This window comes from Frieseomelitta varia, unplaced genomic scaffold (genome assembly GCF_011392965.1).
Source record: "Frieseomelitta varia isolate USP_RPSP 00005682 unplaced genomic scaffold, Fvar_1.2 scaffold_845, whole genome shotgun sequence".
NCBI lineage: Eukaryota > Metazoa > Arthropoda > Insecta > Hymenoptera > Apidae > Frieseomelitta > Frieseomelitta varia.
The window spans coordinates 117,625-137,919 of record NW_025110640.1 but is presented as its reverse complement, the minus strand read 5'-3'; the positions used below and the strand labels follow the sequence as shown (position 1 = coordinate 137,919).

Genomic DNA, 20,295 nt, shown 5'->3' with positions numbered 1-20,295 from the left:
TCTACAATCTTCAAAATTGACAAACATCATTCTAGTTTTTTTTTGTTTTATTATAAAGCTGATTACAGATAATCACAAACATTGCTTAAGTTATAGTTTTACTATACTTTAAGTCTACTACATTCTAAAATATCGTAAAAGCTAAAGAGATGGCAGTGATAGCATGTTTTTTTCTTATAAATTTTCTCACATAAATATTATATCTATAGAAAATGTTCAATATTTTGACACTCTTCTCGTTTGCAACAATAATGTTAAAATTTCATTGAGCCACTGTTCATTGGTATTGTTGATCTGCAACGCAATCTTAAACGATTTTCTAGTTCTAATACTCTATTTGTTAAGTGTTGCATTTTTCTTGTTTCCAATTCGTATTCTCTTAATTTGCTCTTCATTTCATATATCTCCTGCTGCATCAATTGCTATGAACAGAATTACGTTTTTGAACATATATTTTATAAAACATTAATAAAGTGACTACTAACCACATTTTCGATAGATCTCTTCATTTCGTTGATAGTTTCAACAACCGATGCAACCTTGACAGTCATATCCGTCGTTTCTGTGTCTCTCTTTCTTCCTTTTGCAAATTGCTAATAATACAAGTTATTAATTTATTATCCAAACATTTCTTTATTGTGATTTTTACTTATGTCAAGTAAATTTATAATTATTTTCATATAAATTCCTCATTTTAACGAATTATGCATTTTTAAGTATTTTTCAATGAATAATAAATCGTTATTCTATCTCAAACTGTAATGTAACAGCGACATTTATGAAATTTGCTGGTTTTCCAAGTTAACTGATCATAAATATACTATAGAAATCTAAAAAGTTATGATATAACAAATCTCTAAAATATTACAAAATCAGAATTGCGTCAGTTCCCTATTCAGTGTCAGAGTTGGAATCGAATTGTTTCTCAGAAATCAACATAATCCATACATGCCTAGAACGATCGGAATAAAACTAAAAAGGAGGAAATTCTTCAACCCACTGCATCTGCGAACGTATCTCTCCTTTACAAGTCAAATAACACGGCAAGCCATTGTCCGGCATACCTTTTCGAGTTTGGTGAGCCTTTTCAGGATAATCTCGTAGTCCTGATCGAGGTCATCGTCAGCTACCTCGTTTTCCGTATCTGTAAATGGTAGTAATTGCGTCCAACTACAGAACTCGAAATATGTTTGCATTTGCATAAGAATAATAATTGAAAAAATGAGAAAGAGAAGAAAGAGACAGTGAAAGAAAATTTACAATTACGGACCATGCGACGAAACTGTCGGACGCTTCGTCGTCGTTGTTTCATGGAAATCGTTCTCCAAGTCCCGAGCCTCGAACGCAGTATCTTCGGTGTCTGAAAAAAAAAAAAGAAGTTGAAGCAATCTGATCTGAAAGCAGATCCTCAAGCTTGAAACAAGGATCGCTGTTTCTGGTTTTTGTGCGAAATATTGGTACTGGAAACATGAAGTACAATTATTACCTATACTTCGTAATATATATGATAGTTTCTTTATTGAAATTTAATCTTGCAATAAATTTTCTTCAACGATTGCCTCCTTCTACTTTATGAAGCAAGTGCTTTTATCTTGGTGATTAAATTCTATTTTATAATTAAATCTAGTATATTAATACATTGTAGTATATTCCAGTAAAAATAGATAGGGTTTAAAGCTAATGATGTTTGTATAAAAAAAAGAAATCAGGTTTATTATCAAGGATATTATAGTAAAATTAAATTAAATTTTTATACAGAAGAATTAAAATGTTTCTTCGTGATAAAATCTCTATCTACTAATTACAAATGGAATTTTTATTTTCTAATTTCTTATTACTTAACTAACAGCACCTAATGTAGCTACTAATTATAATATCCTTTTTTCAAACTTCATTACGTTTAACAATTATTTCTCGTAGGTATACCGTTTACTTTTCTATATTCTGCAGGACGCAATGATTTGATCATATTTCAAGCCATGTATCACTCAAGCTTAAAATTCAGGACAGTTTACCATATCTCATTCTGTTCTCGGAAACTCAGCCAATTTCGAGAGATCTTGAACTTGACCATCGACAACCATTTTTCACTCACACAGTCAAGCCTCGTGTAAATAGCATTGAAGTTTAAGATCAATGGGAACGGACGCGACAAAACGGCGTCGTTCGTTCGGTAAAAATAACACGGTCGTTCGTTCATCTAAAATTCGCGAACCTAGAGCGAGACCAGAACAACAAGAAGCCATTCAAAAACTTGTTGTTCGACTGGTGCCTAGCAGCGTGTGAATGGCGTTCCGTGAACAGCGTTTAAATGGGTTGAAAAGTGCCACTTCGTGTATTTCTCAATAGCATATTATTCACTGTCAAGTAATCTCGAAAACAAATTTCGTCTTTGGCGAGTAGAATTTTTCCGACAATTACTCTCACCGTTCTTTCGACAGGATTGGCCGTCTTTTTGTAGTTGGAAACCGGGCCTGCAGTGACACTCGTAGGTTCCGGGTAGGTTTCTGCAGAGTTGATCGCAGGGCTTCTCTGTCACGCATTCGTCGACATCTGTAACGTTGGTGGACAAGTTATGCTAATTCGTGCAAAAATTAATTGCATAAACGTGACAGCTGCACGGGATCGATTGATCCATCGCGAAGTCCTTCGGTTTCCGGTCAGCGGTATTGCGCAAATTTGCCGCAATGCAACGCTACCGTTCGATGAATTTCTCGAAATTGGCTCGAGGATTTTACGGAATAAATTACTGTCAATGTAATGTAAAATATGTAAATCGGTCATTAAGTTTGTGAATGATCGAGAATAAGTAGGGAAAGGTGGGGGATCTATGCCATTTAAAATAACTTGCTTGTTAATTAATATAGAAAAATGAGGCGAGTGTAAGAGAAATTGAAATACATATTTTTTTCTGTATTTAATATATAGAAGAGACATATATTCTATCTATTATAGAAAGCGATACTTAATGTTTCATTCTATCATATATTAACTGAGATACTGATAATTTATCAAAGCTTTCACTACAATACGTCATAGACATCGTTCCATTAAAGATATCCGTTGTTTCGCGGTATGATACGAAGATGAGTTTCAATCGTAAAAGGTCCATCATAATATGTCAAACATTTCTGACAATTTTTCTACAAGCTCTTCCCTCAATATGTTTTATTTTCTGCACAAATTAAAATAAGTGAAAGAAAATCGTTGTTAGCACGAGTAATCTTTTGTTTCAATTCTTACTTTTACGAAACTATGAAATGAACGCATGGTTGGATCGTGAGGCTATAAGTGGAATTGAACAACATGGTCTATTGTAAAACCATGAAAGCTTCAAGGACCTTAGGGTGTGTTGAAACCTCTGGTAAAGGATTTTTATATCGGATTAAGAGCAGCGTGCTAACACGACTTACCTCGCCGCGGTAATTAGAACGTCCGCATAGCTTAATGAAATCGCTCGTAAATCTATCGAAAGCAGCCTAGCTATCGAATACCACAATACGTTCGGTCAGCACGGTATTCAGCGCGATGCTATCGACCTGCGTATCAGCCTGCGTCAATTTAATTACGCCTAACGATCTTGGCTACGAGGACGTGCTTCCTAGCACGGTGAATATCGATCATTGATATTTTACGATTTATCGGCGCTCGTTGTTCGCGTCATTAGCTTCGCGGAGGTTCGTTTACTTCCATGGCACTCGGGGCCTCGTTTAGATAAGAGGCGACGCTCCTCGCAATTGTGCAGTTTGCAACTAAACGTGAAAATTGAAGCAATCAAAAATGCTTCGTTTCAGCGAGAATTGAAGTAGAAGCGGTACTATACATAACAGTTATTCGGAAATGTTTGATCTTATCAAATTGAAATTTAATTCAAAATTAATTTAATTATTTAATTCGTAGTTCCATGCGAGGAGGATCTCTTAATTCGTTTAAATAAAATTTAAATTCGATTTGAGTAAAGAAAGTTTGATACGAAGAAAATCCGTAATTTTACAAAACGGAATATAATATTACCGTTTAATTTAAAATTGGATAACATTTTCGAATCATCGGAAGCATTGAGCAATTCTCTGATCGCGCGAAATACACATACAGTCAGACATGCCTGCGAGAAAGTTAATGGAGCGAAGTTGGTAATAAAATGTAGAGTAGGAAAGGTGTTGGACACGTAGCGTTAATTAGCATTGGAAATGATAATTTAGAGTCGATTTGTATTCGTGTTAGACATTACCTGTCTGGCACTGGTTGCCTGTAAATCCTTTGGGACACGTGCACTTACCAGGAGAAGTACACGTACCTCCGTTTAAACATGGGGAAGGGCAGGCAGCTGAAAGGCAATTAAATTCACGTACAGCTAACCGATTGACACGCAATTATTCATTATCGACTAATAAATATTTTGCATGTCCATAAAAAGTGTTTGTCCCGTATATCACAATTAGACCGATGAAGTCATTAGTGTCATGCATTTTAAAATCTTGATAAAATCATTAAAGCAATAAAATAGTTTTCAATCACTCACGTTTATTACATCCAAAACTCAAGTGAGTCGCCTGTGTCCATCCAGGGCAGCACAAGAAAACGGAAGGTAAATCGGTCTTAACATTAAATATATTAACATACCTAAAAACAATGGGACTTCATCGTGCGGAATAATACTAATTCTAAATTCTTCGTAACTAGTTTACAATGACAAATATCTTATTTTCCAAAAATGTCTTTTTACCTAACTTGTCCATTTCGATGGTGATGACTAACAGTACTGGGGATCGATCTGGTGCAAACTCGTCTCCTGAAACATAGAGACATAGAAAATAGCTTTATCATCAGCGAAGGGTAAAGAATGTATATTATTATGTATATTATTTCCTTTTGTATGAAAAATTCCAAGAATTTTACATACAAAAGGAAACGGCATATCATACAGCGTTTAATATTCGAGGGACTCTTCTTTGACGTATTTCGAACACGCAAATTCCCGCAGCTCTACATTTGTTATTGAGATTTATGCTGTTTGTACGCGCCTATTGTCAAGCGGTGACGCGATGAAATTAAATTAATGAATCGATTGTTTCGATCGCGATCGATATGACACGACGGTACACGCCTTCATTTACATCTCGTCGAGCCGATATGGAAATCGTTAAGCACGGGGAGTACAATTTCGTTTAGCTGCGTTTTAAATTTCGAGTCGATAAATGCGCAGGTAATACACTTGGAAAAAGGAGCTTTAGGCACGTCGGATGATTGCCTTCGTGTCGTAAGGGATTATTCGATAGCTTCTGCTGTAACTGATCTGCTTTGACAGATCAGCTTTTATTACTTGCATCGTAATTCAATTGATTTTATTGTAATCGACTCAGCCGGTCTGATCGATCGATACACGCCCACGATTTCGATTCAGACGATTTCGAATAAACTCATTAACAAATTCTTTTCATCCTGCGCTTTATATGCATTTGAATTTCATGTTTTTTCTATTTAAATGTATGAAGCTTTCTGATGTAAATCGCGCGCCTTTTGTTACAATTTTGGACTTTTATTGGCCCTTTTGATACTACTTGGTCACCAGCATATCCGTGAATGATTAAACGATAGAAAGATATTTTTTTGAACAATACCATGATTTCTTATTCGAAAGTCATGGTATTATATTATAAGGACATAAGTAAGGTGAATTTAAAAAATATTAGAGGAGTCTGCTTGTTAAAATTGATTCAAAGGACATAATATTACGATAAATGCTATAATATTCAATACTGAAATTGCTCCTTTCCCTCGGTGCTTGAATATTCCGCGCAGAAGAGAATACACGACGCTTCGGTTTACATAAATGCGCGAGGATCATCCGTAATTGAACATTGAAAGTTTCTCGGAGTGTCATTTACACTGGAAACTGTCGGCCGGTTTCAAGTACAATAACTTAGCTGGCAAGATGTCCTTGGTTGGTTAAGGGGTATTCACTTCTAGTACTTCCGTTTTCACTCTCATCAACCATTCCATCGCGTTTACGTCTTGAACCAACATTACCAAAAAGAAAGATATTCTTTCCTGTGAACATATCAATACAATTCTCAAAACGATTTCAAACATGCTTCATTTCTCACTGACGCATAAAAGTTGGAAAATTGAAATTTTTACGGTTTCATAGCAAACGCCCATATAATCCCATTTATGTTTTTTTTACCTGTTAATTTTATCCTGTTAATGGTAACCTGTTAAACGAGTTGGCTCGTCACTCAAATTAGATATAATATCCAACATCTCGGGTATAATAATAATTCTTGACCTAACTGCAATTAACTTTTTTCTCTACGAATCTTTAATTCTACAATTGCAGAAGTTTCTGGGTAAGTAGCCGCGCAACGATCAACGGATGAAACTTGTCGTGCTCATCCTGTGTAATCGGCGAGTATTAACGCGAAAAGTGGAAGATCGGACAGTTACAATCTCGAACTTGCTGAAATCGCTATTTTCTCCGGACGGTTCGGACGTCTCGGGTAGAAATTACTCAAACGGGAGAGGACGGGGCGCGATTCTGTGCGCACGAAGAGTATCCACGCGCGTATCGCGCGCATAATTGGGCGACGAGAGGCGATCCTCGGCGCGGCGAGGAACCACTTCGTCATCATCTCGAACCGCGAGAAAATTGCATCTTACCGTGTCGCTGTCATGTTCATTGAAACGCGACACGACGTTTACTGTCGCAACACCGCTTCACGTCCTGAGACGTTTTCTTGCTCCGTGCGCCATTTTGTTCGTGACGAAGATATGCCAAGGGCGCGAGGAAGTTGTTCAAACAAGAAAGTTGCTCTCGTTAAAAGAGAGCCTTAGACCAAGGGGGGAAAAGTTGTTCTCTATTTAGAAACGAGTATCGTCCGCTCTCTTCAAAATTGAATAAATTAATCGCGTTGGAAGGTATAATTTCATAATTGGCTAAATTTAGTTATAATCAGTGCGATGATTTTTTTCCCTACTAATTATTAACTAATTATTAAACCGAGTTTCAATAGCTGACATTTGTGAGTTTGTACTAATGTTTACTTGCTTATAAACTATTTGCCTTTAGATTTCTCAGTTTCCAAGTTGTTATGATCTCTTCCTGGGGCTAGGTCAGCGTGTTGCTCAGATCCGTGCAGGTGTTTAGAACAAAATGAGGGCTTTGAACGACGTCGAGGATAAAATCTGTCTGTTAAAAACGATATGTCCGTATTTTCCTACAGATTGTGTATGCGATCGTGTGTGGGATCAAAGGTATTAGCGCGGCAGGTGATCCAGGTTAGTGAATCGTGTGTTCCGTCAGACATGTGTGTCTGACGTTGGCTCATTCCCCTTGAGCCAAATCGTGGCTGGCTATAATTTTCGCCATGACGGAGCACATTGTTCTCGCGTCGACTAAAATCAATCCCTTCTCTTAGAAACCGTGGATTCCAATTTACACGTTGTTGATTTACATAGAAATTGCTTCTATATAGTGTTCACGTAACGCAACAGAAACATAAATTTAGAGTAGACATAAATTAGAAAAGTAAACTAGAGTCAAAGTAAATCGAAGGAAGCAAAATAAAATAACATTTGTAAAGCACAATTGAAAGATATAAGTTATCTCGTTTTCTTTAAGTTTTCAAAGTTGTTAGACCCGTCGGCTGTTCCAAGATCATACTGGTTGATAAATTATGGACACTTTCGAACGCCTACGTAGATAATATTTCGTTTGACTTTGGATGTGACGTGATAAGTCCCCGTGCAATGATCGCGATCTATTCACTGTAATTCGGAAAAATGAATGTCCTCGCTGTCGCGACGAACACGCATCAAATCGTTCCTAGAGCGTATTCCCGTTGCCAGAAAAATCTCTCGGAACACGTTGCGACGAAGGTTTAGATACGGTTCGGAGGACATTTGCGTGGGAATACTGGTTCGGGTGCTTTGGTGGCCATACTGAACGTTGCGCGTTGATAACGTTCAACGTGCTCGATCCACGACATTGAACGAGAGAAACGAAAAAGTTAAACGCACATTCACGAAAATAATTCGTGTAGGTCGTTGCAACTAACTTGTACTTCAACTATGTAACTGTACGGATTTACGGATCACATTGATTTATTTTCCTAATAAGCGTTCATTTCAAGAAATATCGCTGCTCTTTTGCTAAATATTATTTACTCTCTTCATGCAAAGTTTGATACCGCGTTTTAATAAAAATTTTTAACTCAATAACGTTTTATTTGTCAGTGTTTTGTGTCGTCTGCAGAATTTTCGTAGCAATTTCTTCTACTCTACTAGAGTATTTAGCGATTGAACTTTGACAATTAAGAATTTAAACGCGGCCAGAATCGATCAGATTGAAATTTCAGCTGACGGAATCTTTCTATAAATTCGTAGAAAATTTTCCGACGTGAAGAGCAATTAAAATTCAACGCACGGTTCAATTTCAATTCAATACGTATGTATGTACTTGTAACTACTATAGACGTTACATAATGTACGAACGTAACTTGTACTTGTAACTCGAAGGCGTTTCACTTTTCATCGTACAGGCCTAAGTTCATGGAGAACGAGAACTTCGTACGTGTTCTAGGAACTTTCTCCGTTAGCGAAGAACCGGCTAGAGACAGAGAGAGAGAGAGAGAGAGAGAGAGAGAGAGAGAATTAAAAAGTTGAGGAAATATACGAAGAAGTCGCTTGTAATAAAATTAATGTGGATTAACGATATGGAGCGGACGAAGGCGCCGTCGCGTGATACCACTTGCAAACGTCTTCGAGGTGATAAATTTTCAATGAATTACCGCATTGACGGCTCGCGTGTCCGCGACTCTTCTTAGAGGTACTTCCGAAACCTTAACGGTGATCTTGCATGTTTCCCACTTCTAGCCGAGCGGCGGTTAAACGCAGCGTCGAGTTATGCTGGCCATTCGTTATTAAGCTCGCCCAGCTGATTATCTGTTGCTCACGCTGCAATATTTTCACGACGATAGTTGTGAACGATGTTCTGTGAAATCAGACGTTCACTGGATCGGCGATACGTCACATAGATCCTGATCTCGAGAGAAGATGTTGAAAATACAAATTTTTCTGTCCGTACAGAATCTATAAACGTGCAAATACTTTCGCGGGCACTGTACATTGATTGTGGTATAAAAATTGAGCGTTAAATCCTTCATTTTTGAAATCTAATAACGATCCAGCGCCTGTTATTCGTTCTACTTCATAGAAACATTAACATAACTTTTCAACTCATAATCACGCTCAAGAAATCGAAGAAACATTTTCATCCTTGAGACTTGAAGGCTCGTATTATCGAGAAAAAGAAATCGCAGAACACGGTTTCAGTTAGTCGGCAATTATCAGACACGTATTATCACGCGCGTATTCTATCGCAAATAAAAATATGTGGCTACGTTAAAGATGTACAACAAATGAGATCACTCTACGAACCGGTTGATACATCGGCATTACGAGAATCAGAAGAAAAATTCGAATAACACGTCGCGTACATTATCGGTGGTAAAATCTATATGTTGGGTCGGCTGGTACCAATTAATCTCGCATCCCCGATCGATCTTTAATTGAATCATAAATATTCAACCTCAGTTCCCTTTAGTAATACTCGTAAAACAGTGAGCGTAATTACAGACACACAGGGCGAATTTTTAACCTGTATGAGAAACTGTATGTTATCGTCTTACGCCGGTAAACCATCGTCGCGCGATGTCGCGAACGTGATAACATGTTTTGCACGCTCGTTTCGATGTTCCCGCCAGTGATAAATATATTGACTCTTTATTATATAGTTTCGTGAACTTTGCTCCATCGACTCGGCGACATAGAAAAAGGCTGACTGATTTTTTTTAGAAAATTTAAAACATCCAAGGTACTGGTTATAACATTCGGAGGGTGAATCTTTCTCTAAGGTTTCATTTCCTTAGTATTGTAAATGTTTTATTTTATGAGTGTTTTGGCAGTATTGTGAACACAAATAGAATATATTTGATTTGGAAAATGCAATACCATCAGCTTTGTAATATCGATTATTCTAAATCTCCATCGTGTGTTCTTTGCATTTTAATAATTCCACTCACGGCACATGTGGAATTTTCTTTTTTATAAATTCTAAATTTTTTTGCCACCCACGTGCAAGACTATGAAGCCTAATTTTAAATCAAATCGTTAAGGTCTTTTAAAACCTCGCCACGACATGAGTCGCCAATTAAATTGATCAAAGCAGCGGATTGATAGCGAAAAGAAACGAGAATGGTCGGTTTTACGAGCAATCAGAAGCTCGACGACTGCAAAACACAAAAACACATCGAGAGAGAGAGAGAGAGAGAGAGAGAGAGAGAGAGAGAGAAAGAGAGAGAGATGTCCTCGAGACGGTCACATGGAGAAGAACAAAGAAATAACCGGACGAAGTGAAGTGGCACTCGTGTCCGGCCAGCACAATTCGTCGATTCGAAAGTTTTCCAAACAGGCTGGCCGGTCACTGGCTACCGTTTCGAGACGCAATGATTGATCAAGCCACAACCTCTGTGATTGCAACACCTCGTTTTTCGTCACCGCTTGAAAATCCTCCCGCCACGAAGTCGATTAATCCACGTCTGGAGGAGATCTGTTCTCGAAAGCTGTCTATAAAGCTAGAAGATCTCGCATAAGCGAATACACGCCAGCGACTGGATGATTCGCCGCGTGATAAAATTCAATTTCCAAAAAAAAAAAAAAAAGAAAAGAACGACGACCCTTTTAATCTAAATTAATTTACAAACTATCCAAACTAACGCGCGGATCCATTCAGATTTGATTCAGATAAATAAACGAGCCCGACACGTTCCTCGGCGGTGTTGGCTTAATAGCGAACGCGTTATCCGGCTGATTTATAAAACGTTTAGCCGCGTGAACGATGCAATTTTACCTCGGTTGCCGGTTGTTTCGCCACGACGCGACGCGACGCGACGCGACGCGAGCGCGCTCGATTTCTCGGAAATGCCGGCTGGCTGCTCGATGCTTGGGTGGTTAATCGGCCGCGATGCAATAATTCCGGTCGTTACGTCCCGTGTCATCCCTTCTCGTTGGCGACGAGAATATGCGTGCAACGCGAGCCGGGCGCGTTAAAACAGAAAAACAAAGCGACGCGGAACGAACGTCGCGACGTGTCCGGAATGCAAATGCGATGTAATTCCACGGCGTCAATTAACATCGCGCGAGAAATGAATCGCGACGTATACGAATACCACGGGGAAACGTGTTCGATGGGAGAGGTGGGGTGAGGATTACACTCGACGAACGGCGAGTAATGTTAGGACCAACCCGGCTGACGATTTGCGGTTTCCGACCGATGGTTTCGCGCGCGTACGTTGCCTACACAGTCTACACACGGCTTCTTGAATTAAATTCTGATTGCTCGATTCGTAAATAAATAAATTCCTGTTAGCCAGCCGTTGTCCGTGTCGCTAACTTGTTGATCCTTGCTTTACAGTCGATAGGCGTAAATTAAACTATTTCGCTGCAGCACGTGAAAAACGTTGATTCTTTCTACGTGGTATAGCGGCGGTGAGATGAATACTTGGAAACGTTTGTTAAAAGACGTTGATTAAGAATATTAAACATTGTGGAGCGGATCGTTGAGGTCGTTGCAATCCCATCTAGTTTCAAATTATTAACTGTACGATTTCGTTGCTGCATTACATATTGTTTGATTATATTTCTCATTATACGCGTAATTATATATTTATTGTTCTCGTTACATTTCTAACAGTGCAAATGAAAATTTGTTTTGATTTTTCAGTACAAATGGAACATGAATTAAAATTGGAAGGATTTCAATTTGTTCGATGTGACAATTGCACAACTCGGTTAACAACGACATGCTTTGTGTTTCCTTATTTGAAACTATTTGTCCTCTGAAAAATGACTTTTCCGCAGTCGTTCTCTTCCATTCTTAAGAAATATGTATTTACATTCAATATAGTTGACGATAAATTCAATATTCAATAATCTTATATCCAAGCATCCTCAAACGCTTCAGCATCACGGTCAAACGCTTCGTTATCCCAGCAATTTGTGGCTATCATTATTCTAACGTGATATTTTACAGTTGCAGTCTGCGCTCTGGCTTCTGCATCTGCTTCGAAATATACTTGTCACTCGACTACTCGTTTGCAACGGTCGTGTAAACATTCGCAACAACATGATCCTGCTTGTGTGCTCCGGAGTGCTTATGAGAGAGTAACGGTGTGGAATAACGTCATCAAAAAATAATTTCCATCGGACGTGCGCACATCTGGCCGAAATATTCTTGACAGCCTCGTGTGTCTCATCCTCTTCGCTGCAACCGCGGCGATATTTTTTTTTACCTCCCCCTCCCACCCTTCTTGGTTAACTATATCCACCGTCGTGGCGCATAACGATGGTTTATCATAAAAGCGAAGGAGTTATTTTCGACGGCTGACAAATGGGTTCAGTGTCCCCAGTGTTGGATATTTTTCCCTGTCACTCTTGAACGCCTGCGAAAGAAAAGAGGAGAGCGAAGTCTTTTTGTCGGGCGGGCAAGTTTTAAGAATATTGAGCGCGCGGCTCGTTAGCGACGGAGTTTTGCCAGCCGCTTCCTTTTCCTTCAGCGTCCTCTCCGCCATTCGCCGTTCGTACGACGGCCAAACAATCTGACGTGCTCACTCGCCCCTTGTATATATTAACGAGGGTTTGCGAAACGTTCGATGTTTGAACCTAACCCAAACAATTTCTGCCTGATTCATTTCGCGGTCGTTTCGGTAACCAGTCTCTCGGCATTGTTTATAAAAAGTTCTCCCATCGTGGATCTCCCCTTTTTTGCTTCGGAAAGGCTGGCTGACGCGTGAAGCTTTATGTGTTTCTTCGAGTACTTGCATTCTCTTCTGTGAGATATTTCGGGGAGGGAATAATTTATATCGAAATTGCGTATTTAATTGTGTAGAGTTGTCTTTTAATGTCAAATTCATCACCGGAACGAAGGATCGATGTTGCATTGATGTTTCAACTCCGATTCTATATTCTCATATTGTGATTATGAGAAGGAATAATATTTACTCGATAGTTTCTTTTTATTACTTTCTTCGAATTTGAAGAGACTATCATTAATGATATTACACTTGTGTAACTTTTATATATCGTCTCATGAAAATGTATTTCAATTATGTAGAAACAACGTTTGGAACTTGTACAAAAGAAACGAGTGGTCGTGACAGAAATTTTCCACGTAGCAAATATAATTTCAATTTAATTCTCATTTCACTTCGTCCATCGTCTCTTCGAAGGACCGTCATTCGTCTGATAGGAAACAATAGAGGAACAAAGTCTTTAAGTACCATAGCTTGAGGATATCTTTCTCGTTGCAATAACAGACTCGATCCAACAGACCCCTCCATTTCGCGCCATAGTACGTTCTATATCTTCCGCAAAATTCACGTCTGCCGCCTAATCGAGTGTAAATTGTACAGTTTGCAATGTGCCAAGTCCCCCACGAAATCCAAGAACCGATGGCATTCTCTGTGTGCCTTCCGGAGAGAGGTGTATGCTTTGCATAAATTAACAGCGTCTTCGGTCGTATCGAGGTTAGCTTATTTCTAGCAAAACCAACGTAAATTCCAGCTCGCGATATAAAATTATTCGGATCGGTTCGGATGAGGGCCTGTCGCTGTTTGCCATCGCTGTTCCATCAGTCCTTCGACGTGGAATACGCAGTGTTTTGCGAAGAGATGCCGCAGGCACGGACTTTACGAAGCTTCCAAACTACAAAATTACTTGATGACGAGTTACCGGTTCTTGGGGAAGTAATTACGTGTCTACGCGGTGCCAATAAATGCCACGCTACCGCTCAGCATTTCACGCGAATCTCCATCGTCATTTTGCATCCTGTTTTTCACTACAATATTTTACCACAATAGCGAATGTTTTCTCGACCGAAACGATAAGAATCTGTGGGCTCTATTTTCCATTTCTTTCCACATGCTGTGTGTTTGCGTAAGTAATTTCTATAGTAAGTAAATAAAGAATCCCTCTCATTTTTGCATCTTTAAACTTTTCACAAATGTGGAAATGATTTATGTAACGTTACGTTTAATCGAACCGCTCTGATTCTTGAAAATCAACGACTTGGAAAAATTTGTGATCGTAACGATTACAAATTTCTCCATTTTTTAATGTTTTGTTATTAAATGAGAATATCAAAAGAGTAAATATCGTATGAAATTGACCGAGATATTAATATATCTTTTTATCGTTTTAATAATATTCTTGAAGCCATTTCAGAGAAATTGATAAAGTAATTCAGAATATACACTTTTAAATACACCTTAAACACAATTTAAATACATTTTAAATTGAGAACGTAATCTGTGCTCCGATACAGGTCTACGTTTAAACTTATCGAAGCTCAATTTACACGAGCGATCTGTACAAATACTTCTCGAAAGTCTGTGTCGACTTTTCCAATGAATCACTTCCATCCATGGTAGATTACGTAATTGATACATCGTGCTTTTAACCGATCGTCGGTGAAACTCGTACCTATACGTCGAATGATGCAACGTTTTCTTATGTTGTGAATTATGGACTTACGCTTTCGACGTATCACAATGATATATCGCTGAAACCATCATACGCACGTAGAATACGGGTAGGTCTTACTCGGTGATATATTTCCCCCGACTTTTACAATGCGGCCGATTTTTCATCGGCTCAGTCAGCCATTATCGAACGAAATCTAAATGTCTCTATCGTTCGTTAGAATCGTACGTTACGACACGTCTTACCGGCGCTTGCTTTCAATTTGTTGCCACTTCCTGCTGCAATATTTCACAAAATTGGAGTGTAACTGTTTGGAAAGTGTAGGAAGGCTCTCTCGTGTGTATTTATCTCGCGATTTATTATCTATTGCACTGATAATTACTTTCGAAAGCAATTATCCGGGTACATAGGTAATAATATTTTAAATCGTTATGCTTCAAAATTATTTTAGATTTCTTATTCGTCGAAAATACGTCTGTTATATACCGACACGAATATATAACGAGTATAGAGATCAAAATGATAGTACTTAATTATCAATCACTGCTTAATTACAGCGGCGTGGTGTAATTTCTCGATTGGAACATAAAATAAACATATATGAAGTTCGGAGAACGTCGACGAATGTTTCATTGCAATAAACACAACTCGCACAGACGGATCTGTAATGTAAAATGCATCCGCCTTCGTTCATCTGCAATTCTTTCGGCATGACTAAAATAAGGAGCCACCGTTAGGCGATCGCGAGCGTTATCAATTTCCGCGAACGTGGCGGACGCAAATCGTCGGGTGCACCGTGGAATTATCATTTAATGGGGCCCCGGCAATAACGGGCGGGCCGCTCGGTACGGAAAGAAAAGGAATCGCCATGAATTATTCAAGCAATCGCAGGAACGCGGAGCAATAGCGCGGCACCGCGCGATCGATACCACATCGTTCGAACACTTGGCAACGATAAGTCCATTTATGCCGGCCATAAACCCGACCCGTGGAATTTTCAAGAAGATCTGCCGGATCAAGGCGACCTTACGGGGGCCACGAATTCTTCTCGCGCCACCGAGACCTGCTCGAGCCACCTTTCTCTCTCTCTGTTTCTTTTTTTTTTCTTTATACGTAATACCATTTACGATCGAATATAAGCAAACCATCCGGTCCGACCACCCCAGGGGCCAAGGAACACCGAAGAACGCCTCTACCTGCTGCTCGCACCTTCTCCGCCTACTGCCTCCTCGACTCGCGGCTCTGACCTCTTCACCCTTCAACAACAACGCGCGAAAAAAGTCGCTGCTAATGGATTTAAGCGGGCCGTGACGATCGTCGATTTTCGCGATCGGTTCTGCATTCTTTGGACTCTTTGTACGGACTCTCGGGGGTCACTGGTTTTTTCTTTTTTTTTTTTTTTTTCCTTTCGTATTTTGTCGATCAGTCTTGGACATTTTGGAGCGGTATAAGCTCGGAGGTCCTATTAGAGAGGATTAGAGTTTTTTTTTTTCTCCGAAGGAGGATTAGAATCGATAGCTGACGTCGTCGTAAGAGGTTGAGGCGTATCTTAATTTAATCCCGCTGCAGTCTCAGTTTTGTTTCTGTCCCCACCGAATGTTTCAAGAAAATAGTTTGACATTATTTGTGTATGAACTGCAGATTTTTATACATTCGTTTGGTGCAAACAATATATTCCTCACAATAGTTAATCGACAAGATAACTTTCTGTCTAGGTTCAGTCTTTTAAATTATTTTTATAAAAATATAAAATTGCATGTAGTTTAGTTATTACACGTAGCTCAAATATTACCGTATCACAATATGTAGATATTCTTAGTAGATATTCTTAGTAGATATTCTTAGTAGAATGTGTTCAGGTAACTTTATTTGATCTCTACAACATTACGTATTTTTAAAAATCATTTTAAGCCATTTAGAATGTCATCAAAATGAAATATTAGAATAAATTTGTATACTTGGAAATCATATTTTGCCTGCAAGTTTTTACAAAAATGATTCATTCAATTTTAGAGTGGTTTGCAAAGATTGAGGCGGAAATATCTACGATTTTGCTTCTTCCGCCATTCCACGAAACTCGATTGGTTTTGATTTTCTTTTAAATATACGTAATATCTAAATATTCTTCTCTCTCATGCGCCAGCTGTCGTTGATCTCTGGTGGCTCTTACGATCGTCGAAGAAATCGATGCGAAATGCCAACACGCTCGCGAAATTGTACGTTCGTGATTGCCCTTTGATCGGCGAACGTGCATCGTTCACCGATGCAACGTATTCTTTACCGACTCCTCCAACCGCCGATTGCAATTTTATCGTGTCAATTTTAAGACTCGCGAACTCATTACAGCTTTGTAAAAGCATTCGAGCATTGAACTCTTCTCTCGGTAATTTCCTTGTAATTTTGTTGATTCTTGCGTAACAGCAATACCTTACTTCATAACGTTGAATCTTCCATAAACATTCTTCAACTGTAATGATCATGTTTTATACCTATATTTTAATCGGAATTCATATTAGTACACATTTAATTCATATTGTATATTTAAAGGGTTTCTTGCAGTAATTGTAATTTCAATATACGTGTTTCTTTGAACAATTAATTTGTTTCATTAAAATTTATGAGAGTTGTTAATTCTACAATTAACAAATTTTTACTTATAGATTTTTTTAAAAATTTATTATCTCGAATATCTGAGAAGTCGATGTATAAAGTTGTAATACTTCTTTACAAAAAATTCTCTGGATGTTCAAAGTAATTTCATACAATTTTATTACAAAACACCAAACATCTAAAAATCGAATTGCATATTTCATTTGTTATATGCTCAAAAAATATTTTTTCACGACGTTGAACTATGTATATACGTTCTGAAATGAATAAATCGAACATTGTTAAACGATTAAAGTAACATCAAAGTCTCTGGTCAGAAACCCTTCGTAGGTCGTGCGGGTTGAATGGCCGACGCTGTTATGTTTATCTCTGTACATACAGTACGCGCTAACAGAAACGAAAAAGAAAGTAAAAAGAGGCCCCCGACAGAACGTACGTGTAAAAGACGTGCTCTATTTGCGTCCGTGGAATGTCATTTCGCGTTCGTTGTTCCTTCTTTCTACTTGTTTTGCGGCGAGTCGCGACACGGAACCCTCCCTGGAGGCATTTAAGAGTCTTGCGATGTTCCATTAAGAGGAATGACTGAATCACTCGCGGATTCTTTTGAAGAAAGGCCAAGGGACACTTTTTGACATCTCTCGAACGAACGCATGAAGATTATTTGTAAAAACAGCTAACATTCGGTATCTTTATTAGGCATTTATGTTCAGACAAGGGATGTTAAGAAATATCTCAACTTTTCAATGAATTTATTATTTCATATATTAATGTTTTTATAGGGCTCGAATGAGTAATAGTATAGTATAGTACAATTAATAGCCAATAGTATAGTACAATTAATTTCTTGCAAAGTTTAACTTTTTATGTTCAAATACTGGGACTCTGATTGTAATACTTTGCATTACCAGTATTTTACTGATTATCTGAATAATTTATTGCTCCAAAATTGTAACGTCTCAACATTGTATTATCGTGTTCTAAAACATTCCAATGTTTTAATATTCTAACAACACCAGCTGCCAAAATTCCCGTATATTTATATAATTATAGAATCGTGTAATTCTAAAATCGTTTGATTTGAAGTTTCAGATGTAAAAATCAATAACAAAAAAAAAAAAAAAAATATCTTGATATCTCTAAAAGCGACTTAGTACCTACATCTGATTAAAATTGTAATATTACGAAAACTCTAATTACTAATTAAAATTCGCAATATTGGTGAACCTCCAATTGCTATTCTAATATTTTCCATGATACCATCGCAAGAACGAAATAAAAACACGCATTCACCCATATAAATAAAGATACGAATAACGATAGCTCGGTTCCCATCGAGACGAGATACGATACGATGAAATATGGAGCACGGAATCGATAAGAACAATGTACTCTGCTTACTTCGACCTTGATTTGAATTCCCTCTCAAATGGGCCGTGCTAGAGGAAGACGTTGTGTCGCTCCCCCGGCTGAATGCTACGCAGCTTGGCGACTTCCTCGAGATTGGAAGTTGAACCGGCGAAGGGGAGACGGTATTTGACATTTCGCTCGGCTCGCCAACCGTCAAGTAAAAGAAAGAAAATACGTCCGGGACGTTTCATTTTTAAACCTCAGGGTATGGTTTTCACGCACGTTCGCGTCTTGGTATTTCTCTTTTTTTTCTTTTTTTGTTTTTTCTCTCGTGAACCAACAACACCCGGGCTTGGGTGGTAATTGAATTTGAATAATGTGCGGAGCGTGACCACGTGCGAATGTTTGGGCTCCTACGTACGACACGAACTTATTTTCTGTGAAACTTGTAGCTCTAGATTAAAGGTTTTTCATATTCAACTGTACGTGAAATGCAATTTATATGCAAAATTTTATGCAAGCCACGCAGGCAGTAATGTGTGGAAGGATCCAAAGAATTTATAATATTAAAGTATATGTAACTAAGGAAATGTGTACTAGTATATTTAGTTAATTCCATTGTAGTGAGTTTTATTTCCATTTTTTTTTTTTTAAATAAAGAACAATTTCTAAACATTTGCCTCGAATAATAATTAGAATTTAGTGCAAGGACTTATAATATGTATGTATTCTATTTTATTTTGTTTATGTATTTCTTTCTTTAAAAATGGAGAAATATATTCGTCTATATCTTGTTCTATCTCCGTCAAGATTGAATTGTAAGTTTAGAGTGGCAGAACATTCTTTTCCCTATTTTAGTAACTAGTAAGAGATCTAAATATAATTTCTTGTATTAAGTAAGATCTTGCTGGTCACAGAACTTGAACTTGACAAAAAGCACGCTGCGTTTGCCAAGGTAAAATCAAACGAGAATATAAAAATGAAAATCGAACGAAAAGTTGAGACTGCGTGCATATGTACCTTGAACAGTATCTGTATACTGTTTAAAGATAAGTTTGCAACTTGCAAGAGAGATCATTCGATTCGGCGCTTCCGTCTGGAAAAACGAGAATTGCATTCGAAGTTTGCGAGTCGGTTACAATCGTGCTGTAAATCCCGAGCTTCGTGTTTAGCAAACATTGAAACGTAAGGATGAAAAACAGCGGAGGAAGTGGACGCAATCGGATACTATCACTTCGTGAATCGGCGACCCGCTGAATTTATTTCGCGCACCGGGCCGTAAACCGGGCGAAAATAGTGGCGAAATTCAATAGATAAAGGGGTATTATCGTCTCACCGCTATTTATTCCCGCCGATCATTCCCTGGCAAACGACTGTGCACACAGTATCTATCGCGTTAAGAGACACAGAGTACTTGCAGTATTTTCTTTTTCTTACGATCATCACCTTTAGATACTGTTGCTTCCAAATTTTTGGAATCAATGTTTTTGATCAGAAACACTCTGATAATAATATTTTTGTTTGAAACTGATATTTCTGAAGTTCCAAAACAGTGTTCTGAACTTACCAACGTGCTAATTCTCGCGTACTAAACGTACGTATGAACGTACAATCTTCTGTCAAGTGATTAATTTAATTATTCTTTATCACTATTGCCATTTGGATTAGCAAAACATAAAGAAGTTGAACTTGAAAGAGATCAAAGTAAATTTAAATAATTGATCGGGGTGAAAATTAGTGACTGACCAAATATGAAAATGCTCGCTTACGTAATATCGTTGGAATAATCAGGAACGATGT

General features: G+C 38.1%; 1 protein-coding gene across 1 annotated transcript in view; it reads right to left on the bottom strand.

The window, feature by feature from the left end:
• Window positions 1-29: 29 nt before the first annotated feature.
• LOC122536531 overlaps window positions 30-20,295 on the bottom strand; it is a 30,216-nt gene continuing 9,950 nt past the window's right edge. The window contains exons 2-9 of the mRNA XM_043668964.1: window positions 4,727-4,792; window positions 4,523-4,623; window positions 4,232-4,327; window positions 2,428-2,553; window positions 1,271-1,360; window positions 1,065-1,144; window positions 486-593; window positions 30-422 (exon numbers count right to left, since the gene is read on the bottom strand). Of these exons, the coding sequence (XP_043524899.1) occupies window positions 255-422; window positions 486-593; window positions 1,065-1,144; window positions 1,271-1,360; window positions 2,428-2,553; window positions 4,232-4,327; window positions 4,523-4,623; window positions 4,727-4,792 (835 nt within the window). The 3' untranslated portion in view covers window positions 30-254. The remainder of the gene's footprint in view (window positions 423-485; window positions 594-1,064; window positions 1,145-1,270; window positions 1,361-2,427; window positions 2,554-4,231; window positions 4,328-4,522; window positions 4,624-4,726; window positions 4,793-20,295) is intronic.